The sequence below is a fragment of the Merops nubicus genome, unplaced genomic scaffold (genome assembly GCF_000691845.1).
Source record: "Merops nubicus isolate BGI_N331 unplaced genomic scaffold, ASM69184v1 scaffold20290, whole genome shotgun sequence".
Taxonomy (NCBI): Eukaryota; Metazoa; Chordata; class Aves; order Coraciiformes; family Meropidae; genus Merops; species Merops nubicus.
Window position 1 is genome coordinate 1 of NW_008582801.1, and position 11,628 is coordinate 11,628.

At 43.0% G+C, this 11,628-nt stretch overlaps 1 protein-coding gene across 1 annotated transcript in view; it reads left to right on the forward strand.

The window, feature by feature from the left end:
• Positions 1 to 11,294: 11,294 nt before the first annotated feature.
• SEMA5B (sema domain, seven thrombospondin repeats (type 1 and type 1-like), transmembrane domain (TM) and short cytoplasmic domain, (semaphorin) 5B) overlaps positions 11,295 to 11,628 on the forward strand; it is a gene marked incomplete at both ends in the record, with an annotated part of 83,135 nt that continues 82,801 nt past the window's right edge. The window contains one exon of the mRNA XM_008938762.1: positions 11,295 to 11,394. Within this exon, the coding sequence (XP_008937010.1) occupies positions 11,295 to 11,394 (100 nt within the window). The remainder of the gene's footprint in view (positions 11,395 to 11,628) is intronic.

The following is an 11,628-nucleotide window of genomic DNA, read 5'->3' on the forward strand; positions in this document are numbered from 1 at the left end:
ATGCAGTACTCCAGGTGGGGTCTCAGGGTTTCCTCTGTTCTGTCTCCCAGGGCTTTCTTCCCTGGGTCATGGCAGTTAGTGTGAGCTGGAAGAACACAGTTTTTCCCTGCTTCAATAATTGCAGCCTGTCTTTATCCATAAAAACACCTCAGCTGATCCCATGGTGAAGCACAGGAGAGAGGTGGACTTGGTTAAACAGCTTATATCCCAGGTCTTCTCAAGGGCTGCAGGTCTCAGCTTTGCAGCCTGTATCATCTTGGCTGATGGGAGTTCTCAGTGTGTGGCATTTAACCCATTGTCTAATCCTCAGTCTCACCTAGTTGCAGACAAGTTGCTCTGTCTGTTGCCTCAGATTTTCAAAATGAATTAGTTTGTGAGTGTTTAAATCTGGGATTTTACTTCAGACTGTGATTATTACCTCCTACCAGATGAATGTGATTCAGGTTGCTTGAATGTAGCTTGCTATATATTTTCTCAATATTTTCTTTCTTTAAACAACATTTTATTGAAATGTAGCCAGCTTCAAACACTGAAATCTGTGGGGAGCCGTTAAGTGTTCTCTTCTTGTATTGAAAGCAAAAGCTGTTTTAACTTTGTGGGCTGAAGGATAATAGGGTATGATTTATTTCCTTTGAAGTTTCTTGACATTTTACCAAACACCCCCACTACTGTTGAATTGGCCACTAACACTCTATTCCCTTTAGTGTATATTGATGGGGAAAAAAGCACATTAACATCCACCAACTCCGAAGGCCAGCTAGAGGACCCCTAAGGAAATTCTGAGAAGGCTTTACACTTTTTTTTGAGCAAGTGAGATTTTGACATTCCAAAAGAAAATTTTAGATAACAAAGGATGAAGACTGTGGTGTGAGGTATGAGAGGCACACCTGGCTGAACATCAAAGGAAAAGCAAATTACATTATGTGATAATTGTCTTCTAGCTTATGGCCTTGCTGTCCTTGAACCTCCATACAGGGAGGCCAAACATTAACTAAGGATATTGTTGACCACAAACTGCTGGCATCCTGTGGGTGCTGCAGAGTATTTGGCTTTCAGTGCATTTCGATATACATTTTGTTTCCATTAAGCGAGACTTGTGGCAATTATCTTTTTAATCTTGAAAAATGGAATTGTGGCAATTCCAGAAAGCTGGTATTTTCGTCTTTAGAGCTGATTTAGAATTTGTTTCAAAATTATGACGGATAATGCCATAAATATATAGTGCTTAGGGAAGCAATTTGCTCTCAGTCAAAGCTTCTGAAAATTACACCAAACAGCTCTCAATATATTTATCATTCCATAATAATAATTATAACAATAATGATGTTAGTTCTTTAATACTTCCCCATTTACGATGTCCAAGGCACTTCACAAATAATCACAATGAGATCTGACTGAAAAAAGTTATTCACTGTGCTGCTCCTTGGGACCCCAAGAAGAAAAGGGGTTTTGGAAGAGTACCCTTCATTCACAAAATGTTTTAGATGGAGCGAATCATGACCAGCAGGAGAAGAAGGAAGACTTTATGGTGAAGCAAAGCAATTGAGTAACTCTTATATATTGCAGTGAGGGAAGGTAAAACTAATAGCTCAAGTGAAGAAGCAGTGGTGGTGATGATGAGAGGGGGAACATCCTCAGCAGCAGGACTGAGTGAGGTGGACTCGTGGTGTGGAGGAACAGGTACTCAGAAGGTCACCAGTGTAGTATGCATGGACCAAGTCCATGGAAATCTCCTGTCAGCAGCAGAGTGGTAGCTTATTTATATTTTCCAGAAGTATCACTGGTGTAACGGAGGCTAACAGCAGCAGCTAACAGCAGCACGTGTGTGGTCCGTTCTCTGGCACAGAGGTTGGCTCTAGGACATAGAAGTGGGCTGCCTCTTTTCAGATCCAAGGCACACCTCAGAGAAAGGAAACGGGGTAGAAAGCAAAGCAGAGTGCTTTTCTTCTTGCTGTGGTTCAGCGTGAACAAAGACATGCCTTACGGGGACCTCGTTCTCAGTTTTAAAGTTTACTTAGCATAGTTCCCGAACTGAGTAAGTTTGTGAGCCAGTGCTATGCCAGACCTTGTTTATTTAGCACATCTGCTTCTGACAAGTGTTAATATATCACATTCTCCTAAAACCGTCCATTCAGGATGTCATTATGTTTTGATAAAGTTCACTTTAGTACTAGCAGTCTCATAAGAAATATTCTTTAATCATGCAGGGTTCACCCTGGAAAGCCACAAACAGACTAAGCTCAGTCAAGCACTTACTAAGTACTTTCCTGGAAGTCAATGGGATGGTGCACTTGAAACCAAACGTACGTTTATGTGCTGAGCTAGGCCACAGTCAAGGTGCAGTGCACTGAAACAAGGCTGGACATGGAAACCCTAGCATAGAATTTTGTTCCTAGGGTATTCTGCTACCATAGGTCCAACTGGCCGTGTTGTTCCCGTAGCACGGCTCAGTCAAGTGGTTAAGAACTGCAACACATTTCTTGGCTTACTGTAGGTTTAGCTGAATGTAAGTCTGTGATCTGCAATACACAGCAGACAGGGTTAGAGAGTTTTATGTTCATTCTGGCTTTGAGAGATGCAGATAAAATCCTGAACAATCTCTTATACTTTGGCTTTAAAAGCACTGACTTCATAGATCATCCATCCTTTCCTTCTTATAACATTGTTCAATCCTTAGAATGTATTTTAATGGAAGTATTTGAGCTGCAAAATTCAGATTTGTATTTGGTCCTGGGGATAGCTCTGTTTTATAGCACATTAATAAAAGGTGGAAATCATTTGTGAAACGTCACCTCTGTTAATGCTTTACTATTATTAGCTAGCTTCCAATCTAAGACCACTGATCCTTATGAGAACGGGTTAATTTGAAAAGTCTTTCAGGGTTTTGCAGCCTCTGCTTCATTGGTGTAACTGACTCATGGCAGGACCCTTGTCCACAGCAGAGAGGAGTCCTCTTAAACCTGGCTAGCTAAAAGGTACAAACTGTGCATTTCCAATTCAGTCTCTGTCAAACCAGCAAAGAGAGTCAACTTTTGTTTCAGATGTTCATCAAAATCAGACACATCACTCCTGTGTCAGGTCTGGCTGCCTGAGGGGGAGATTCAAGGAGAGTTCAGCCATGCTTTCTCTGCCCTCTCCTGCTTTCTCACTAGTGAAAACAGTTGTCCTGAATCTTGCACCATGTCTGCTGGCACAAATGGCTGATGTAGACACATAACTGTAAGGACGATGAAAAAAATTTGCCTCCAGATGTGGAGGAGGCAGACTGAACAATGGTTGAATGATGACAAAGGGGTGTTTTTCCAACAGACTGCCGTTGCTGTAGGAGCCAAGACGCAGCTTGCTTTCCTGTCTGAAAAGAGGGATTATACTGATCAGAATGTTGTAGGAACCTACAAGTGAGGCATGAGTACTCACCTTATCTTTCTGTGTGACAGCTGCAGGGCTTGTCTCAGTAAACAATGGATTCACAATACCTAAACACTCTGCAACATCCTTAAGAAGAAAGAAATCTCTGTGTTTGCTAACAGTGGGGCTGTGTGTGGCACCAGTTAGTGGAGTTTCACAAGTGGTGGTGGGGCACATGGCTATGGCTGCATGACACCATGCAGTGCTCTGGAGGGTAGCAGGCAAGGGTTTCAAGGAGGGTTGTTGAGGAGAGGAGGCAGCATTAGGGTAATGTTTGCCCTGTTTGGTAGACAACTGGGGAGAGTAAAATGCATTCTTTCCACAAAGTCTTGTGCTGAGTAGACACAGCTTTGGTCCTGTTTATTTCAGGCATGGCAAATGCACATTTTCATGACTCGTGGACATGGATCCATATTTGACAGTCTTGCATCACTGTGGTGTCTTCTCTGGCTCTTGATTGGCCATTGCCAATGAGGATCTGCAGTGCTGAATGTTGAGTCACCACCCCTGGCGGTATTTCAAATAAGTGTAGATATGGCACTTAGGGATATGGTTTAGTGGTGGACTTGGTGATGTTAAGTTTATGGTTGGACTCGATAATCTTAAAGGTGTTTTCCAACCTAAATGATTCTACGATTAGTTGGGGTTTGAGGTCTTGTGGGGATCTGAGCAACAGGAGCCATGCTGAAGAGGGAGGAGCATCTCTCACGTTGCATGACTTCTTTCCCAGTCCACAGACTGAGGCCTGGGGACTCACTGAGTGGAAGTCTCTTGGCTCTCTCCTGGGACATGTCTTGGTTGAGCTTCTGCCTGCTCTTCACCATGTGCAAGTAGGAACCCAGCTGACACAGAGGATGGGCCAAGACTGGCCGCTCTGATGGAGCAGAAATGCTGAAGAACTGTAGAAATGTGCAGAAGTGGGAATATGACTTGCAGTTCTTCAATCTCCTTCCTTGGGGGAACACAGGACAATTTACGTCATACTGTCCCATACTGGCAGTGAGCACTAGTTCAGGCTTATTAGCTGGTGTTTTCTTTATCTGGGATTGAATCCTGATAGATTTGTGTGTTTTACCAGCTGCTCCATATTAATAATATAAAAGTAAACAAACAAGCAGTCATAACTGTATTTTTGCAAAAATTAGGTTTGGACTAAGTTATTTTTTCTCCATCTTGAAACAATTTAACAACACTTATTTTGAAGAAATGATTAAAAAACAAGAAACAAAGAGTCGAGATGCTTGGTATGCATTAGCGACACTTAAAGCCTGCTGTACATCCGGTGCTCTACAGATAATTAGGTCGTGGTGCACCAGCCAGCATCCCGAAACCCACTGAACCACTGGAAGCATGGAGACACTAAATGGTTTCATGGTTTGCCCAAGACAGAGGACTCCAGTGTCAGTGCTATTGGGGTACTTGGGACCATGGCTACATCTCCAGACATCATTTCTCTTTTGGGATGGAAGAAGCTCAGCAAGGTCAGCTCAAGGAGGAGCTGTAGGCAGTGAGGGGACAGGCAAAAGATCATCTAGATTTGACATAACTTTAAATGATAATATGAGTAGTTTATGATGATTATTGTGATACCTGTGGCTCTGAGAAGGTATGGACTGAGTCTTTTGTTCTTTTTTTTTTTTTTCTGTTCAGGGTGGTAAAGAGCACAGTCTTTTCTTCTGTCTCCTTCTATCCCTTGGTAGCTGAGAGATGGGACTAGTCCCTCTTTCACAACACCAAGAGAGAAAAAGTCATATTCTTTATTTTTCCCCTTATCTGCTGTACACATGTATTTGGACAGGTTGGAGAGGGACATTAGCAACTCTTTTGCCTCTTGGAACTCATTGAAAAGGACTGGCTTATTGCAAACAGCTATCACAGCGACTCTCAGGCCACTCGTGGATTAACTCATTGATTCTCTCATCCAAGGAGAAGTTTCATAGCTGGCCAAGACAGGAAGAATTGATTGAGTGGCTAGGAAATGAGGTAGAAACATGGCTGGAAGGTGAAGACTGCTAGAATAGAAAGCAAGAGTGGGAGGGGAGGTGAATGAGGGGTCAGAGGGATAAACTGAATGAAACCATAAAAATAAGACAGCTGGAAGAACATCCGAGTTGGATTTGGGTAATGAGGGGAAAGAGAAAGAAACTACTGGTTTAGCCCATTTTATAGAAGGGCTTTTACTCTGTCAACAGCCTTCTGAGTCCTCATAAATGTGAGTGGAGATCAGAGATTAAAGAAGGCAATGAAGCTAGAAATAGCAGCAGTTGGGATGAGGACATATTTAATGCAATTAAAGATTCCAATGGATCAGGCTAAAGAAAGAGAGAACACCAGTAATGAGGTGGAGGTGGTGATGGGAAGACAAGACAACAGGGTGATATGTATGTGTAGGAGGACTTCTGGGGTAAAGCCAGCTTGATTTTTTTGGGCCTCATGAGTAAAGTTGAGCTCTGAGTGCTGACACATTTGTTTGCTCAGCTCTGCCTGCACAGCAAAAGTTTTCTCCTTCCCCTGAACTGTGGAGTGGTTTTGTGTCCTGGAGGCTACTTGTACATCTCAGCATGGGATAGGAGAGAAAGTTATTTTCCAAAGACTATTGCACTAATCTGTGCTGTGAGCTACAGCAGAGAGCTAAAATTTAAAATTAAGCTGATATTAAAATATGATTGTCAGTCTAATAAAGATAATGCTATAATTTGACTTTAACTTCTATACATTCTTGGATATGTCCACCCTTGCTGTGTTTGAGAAGACAGGTGGTAGCATGGGTAGTCATAAGCCTTCTGAACTTTGGTTCCAGCCTCGTTTGCTTTGTCTCTGATGGGTTGTGGTCAGTGGCCCACACACAATGGAAACTGAGGCCTCAGCCTTAGTAGTCAACTGTCTACTTTGTGAAAAATGCTCTGAATACTGAAGATAACTGAAGCAGAGGATGATTAGAGATGGTACGTCTGATTCTGAAAAGGGGACATTTCATGAGTCTGTACCAAGAAGATGGCCTGAGACCATACCTTGTTAAACAAAGTGATTTACATCTGTTGGTCATGGCTGGGATTCAACACTGAGAGTCCTCCAGGGTAGTCGGTGGTCTGAAAAAGATCTAAGTGGTTGAGTACTTGCAAACTGCAGTCACTCTACATGGTTTCCCTGTGTCAGGGCTGAAGCAAACTAAAAGGGGAGGGTTAGGGTTAGGGTTAGAGATTGTACAGTTACAGAAGTCATAGCTGTTGTGTGGTCCTCACCAGGAATGCTGAAATACTGACACAGAGTAATTAAACATCATAAAGTAACAAGCTGAGTTGAGAGAACTTATAAAGAGACCGTACTGAGGCAGTAAGGGAAGCACTCAATGTGTGGTCAAGTTAACTCTGCACAAAGAAGGTATGAATATCTGAGAACAGGTATTTATTTATTCCCTTTGAGTTTGGCAGGCCCCAAGTGCTATGTGTGCTCTATTTCTTTGCACGAGCTCTTACTGTTGAATCAGCTTATTTTACAGGGGCTTTGTGTAACATGTGTCGGGTTGTCTTTTCTGGAATGGGATCCCCCTGCATTTTCTTTCTTGCTCAGCTTTGCCAAATTCCTCACTTTTGGTCTTTTTATGATATCTTTGAAGCTTTCCTGTGCAGCCCTAGGGTAGGAGCAAGGTTGGATAGGGCATGGTTAGTCTGTATATGCGGGTATACCCTTATTTTGCACAACAAATCCTTGGTCATGTTTAGTTTAATTTCTTTTGCTCTAGACTAGGAAATCCTTGCTGAGAATTACTCTGGAAGAGATATTCTTGAGTACCACAGAGGTTAGCCAAGCTCCGTGCACCTAGCAAAGGCTGGGCAATTTGGAGGTGTGGATGTTTAACCTCTCTGCTCTCGTGTGGTGTGTGCCAGATGCCCAAAGCTGTTACAGCCTGCTGGAGAACGAAGCTGCAAGTGGGCTCAAGTGAGATGAAGCAGTAAATGCTGTCCTCAGGCAGGGAAGTCTCAACTCAGTGTTTACATACTTCTTTCCTCCAAAATACACAGTGTAAGCATGAGGTGGGGAGCAGCTGGCTTTGAGGTGATGAAGGCTCAAGTATTACCAGGCTTACCACATTTTTAGAAGCTGATCTAAACCCCATCAAGCTCAGTGGAAAACCACCAATGATTTGAAGACCCTCTGGATCAGGACCTAAAACCCAGCTCCTGAAAATTGGCACGCCCTCCTCTGCACAGCTGACTAGTCCTTGCCCCAGTCCTGTCCTCTCAGGAAGCCGGCGCAGAGCAGCGTGCTAGTGGGCTGCAGGGACAACCCTCTGAACTGGCAGAGGGCATCTTTTCACCTTGTCTTAGGCATGCATACTAGCCCGAGCACAGCTATGCCTGCAGACTTAGGTTTCCTGCAAAGCTTTGTCTTCTTTGCAGCTGGATACCTGAACCACCTTGAGCTGCAAAGGGACTTGCAGAGCTTTAGAGGCTCTGAATCAGATGTCTGGCAATGGACAGTGTTGGAAACTATTGCACTTTTGTTCATTAGTCCTGGTGTGGAGGAAGTGAGAGCATGGATCTTTAACCCCCTGGAAATGATTAGAGATGAGAAGCACAAAGGAAGCCTTGAGGAACATTCTGCCCCCAAGCCATGTGATTCCAAGCTTTCCAGCTCCTGCTGCTGACATGCAAAGCCAGGGCCTTGGGTTTTAATTTTTCATAATGTTTTTAAATAGATACTTTTGCAAATGTAAACATGCCCCAGCACCGAAGGTTTCCAGCCAAATTAAAGACTCAGCACTGGAAAAATCAGCCTTCTGAGGAAGGTCAAATACAAGCAGACTCTGGAGTTCATTGGGTCCATATGTGTAAACTTCAGCTAATATGTGATAGACCCAGGGCAACACTTACCTTGAAGAACTGAGCTAGTTTCAGAATGAAAGGCTGGAACTGTCCTTAGGGATGCTTGTGATCAGAGTAGATTTGAATGTGTTGAATGAAAAAAAGACCCGTGTCCTGACTCTTGGTGGCATTTCCATTCCACTTTATCCACTTCCCTCTTAACAGGAAGAAGGAAGGTTGGGAAGGCAAATGTGCCATTTGGCATTAATTCTAACACCTCACATTTAGACATTCTTATCTGGGACCATGCTGGGTTTAATAATCTCCAACTACATGCCTATAAAAGCTTAATTTTGCTATGAGGATGCATGCCTTGCAGCCTTTAATTTAATAACCAGGAAGGGTTTCTTTATAAGTTGTACCACCTGCAGTAGTAATAGAAATCAAGACACTGCGTGTTATTTCTTGGGCTGGATAGACATTTCAGCCATTATGGAAAGATTCAAGCCACCTACTGCCTCAAATTTTTAAAAAATTATTTTTACCTATAATTTGTCAGAGCTTGCCATTAAAAAGAAGAACTGATGAATGTACCTCTCTGAAGTGAGGAGCTTTTGCTTAGGGGAGCAGATGAAGAAATATTCTTCCTGCCACTGCACTGTAACAGTAGGCTGGTTAGTAGGGAAGAGTTGGTAGGAGAGGAGGTAAAATGACAAGAGAAATTATGGCCTAAAAGCAGCATCTTTAAAAGGTATCATCATTATATAGCAATCCCCTAATCCCACCCCCAACAGCCAACAGAAATGCCAGGAGATCTGCAGCACATGTCAGCCAGCTAACCTGCCTGAAAGGTGTTATTGTTGCTGGTTCTGCTGCTTGGCTCAGAAATGTCTCTGCAGCTAAAGAGCTACAGGAAAAGAAGACAGAGCCCCATTAGTTAGGAGAATGCCGGAGGTGAAACCGCAGTGCCTCTCTGGTGATTGTACATCATTAAGGGTCCCAGAGGAGTGTAGGAGGTGGAGATGCTTGAAGGTTAGATGGGCTGAGTTATTCCTTAATTCATGCCTTTACATTGAAGAGCAGAGGAGCTAAATCTGTTGCATGTGGCTGCTCAGTGTGACAGGAATGCTGAGAAGGGCTGGAAGCCTTCAGCTCCTGGTGACAGGGTTTTTGGATTGTGAGGTTGGAGGTCTCATTGTTGGAGAGGCCTTGGCACTATCCAGTTAGGTGAAGCATGAGACCAGGCCTGTTGGTGTCCACCTCCATGGTGAGGGGGCTTAGGAGCTATTATGAAACATGGTGGTGTTTAGGGCAGAGGCAGAAGCTCCATGACAAGGTTCTGCATTGGAAAGAGAGGCAGGATGAGTGAAGCATAGAGACTTTTATAGAGTCATGGAATCTTTTAGCTTGGAAAAGTCATTTAAGATCATTGAGTCCAATGGTTACATGTGTTTTCTAAAGGTTTTGGTAAGTGAAGGCCTTGATTAACTTTCATCCGTCCCTGGAGGGAGAAGGGGCTTGAAATTGTCTAGCAAATATCCCTATGCCAAAAGTCTTAAACTGTTGCACATCTGTAATCCTACAGAACATGCCAAGACGCCAAAGGCCTTAATGAGGTTCCTCATCAGCATTATCATCTCACGCCTGTGGAAAGGGGAACTAATGCCTACAGCAAAACATTCAAACATGACTGCCTTCCATGGGACTTCTCAATTTATCATTGGGGATATAAAATGACAATGGAGCGTGTTTTTTCAGAGCTCTTTTGAACTGGTCTGAACAGGATCGTTATTGTTATGAATCATCAGGTCATTGGCCTGTGTATTGGTATCCTGTTGGCATGAGGCCAGAAGATATTACCTTTCGTGTTAAGCCTCCTGTATCTTCAAAATCCAGTCCTTGAATGAAGCAGGGTTACTTGTAAACAGGTCACAGAGAGATTACAGATCTACTGATTTGGCCTCATTTATGCCTTGCTCCCTCAGACATTTGGTATTCATGTATTTAACAGCCAGGGTAGTTAACAGTTGGAATAAATTCTCAAGAAAAGTCCTCATGGTAAAGCTGGACAACTTTCTGAAAGATATGTCTAAGTCTATCTCTAGTTACTTTGTGCAGTAAAGGTGTAAGGTGAGAGGATGAAGTTCTGTGATCTGTGATACACACAAGGCTGAAGCTGGTAACTGCTGAAAGCTGAGATTCAGTGTATGCCCTTGTATCATGCCTGAGAGGACCCTAAAAGTAGTAATTCAACTTTTTCTTTAAACAGGTGCATTTTTTATTACAACAGGACTATCTGCCCAAGATCTCTCAACTGATGTAGCATTAATAGATGTAGCTTCTGGAAGAACTTTGTCTCCACAGGCATAGCATAGCCCAGTCTATTGCTTTGCCTTTAACCTGATTGCATTTTGGACAATTGCCCAGATTGACAAATCCAAGCTAGCTGATAGAGCCAGTCTCAAGCTTGTGCAACCTCTCGATTACAAGGATGCTGTGATGACCCCCATCATCTACATTAACAAAGGATTTAACTGATAGGGATCCCAGATATTAGGTAACGTGAAACCTAGAAGACAACCTAAAACTTGAAGGAGAAGGTAAAACCTGTAATTGGAGCAGCAAGGTCTTCAGTTCGAATCACTTCTACTCTAACTTGGGTTTCAGTCAGCTGACCTTACCTTCTTTTCTGGAGGGTGGTGGTTTGCCTTTGCTTAGCACAGAAGGCAAGGCTATGGAGGTGTGATGGCAGGCAACCTAGTCCCTTTACAGCAGCACTTAAACTTGGCACTGAAGAAGGTTCCCCAGTTTTAACAGAAGTAAAATTGAACTGTTTGTCTCCAAACCAATGCTGACACTCCATCTTGGATGTGAAAGTAGCTGCTGAGACAGTCCTGGGTTTCTGTGCATATTTTTGCACATTCTGTGGAGAATCAGAACAAAGAGCAACCCTTTAAACAGATTATTAATTAGCCGTCCCCTGACAGATAACTCTGTAGGAAATCCATTAGTGGATGTCTAGGTGAACTCCCTGCTTCTAGAGCAGCCTTATTGTTTTCTACTTTCTCATTTTCGTTGCAGATCTGAAGCCCTGGGTGTCGAATTTCACCTATCCAGGTGTGCTTGACTTTTCCCAGCTTGCACTGGATGCCAACAGGAACCAGCTCATTGTGGGAGCAAGGTAAAGATAATCTTCTCATTAGTCCAGGGTTGCTACTCCAGCTCTGTCCCTTCGCATTCTGGCTTCAGAGAGGAGTGTGTTTCCAGCTTGTGTGGCCAGTCTCCTCCTCTAAAAGAAAGCTATAATTTAGCTAGAGGGATTTAGACTTCTAGTATAATTGTGAAGACAAGAAAATTACTAGAATTAAAAAAAAAAAAAAAAAAAAAAAAAAAAAAAAAAAAAAAAAAATAAAAA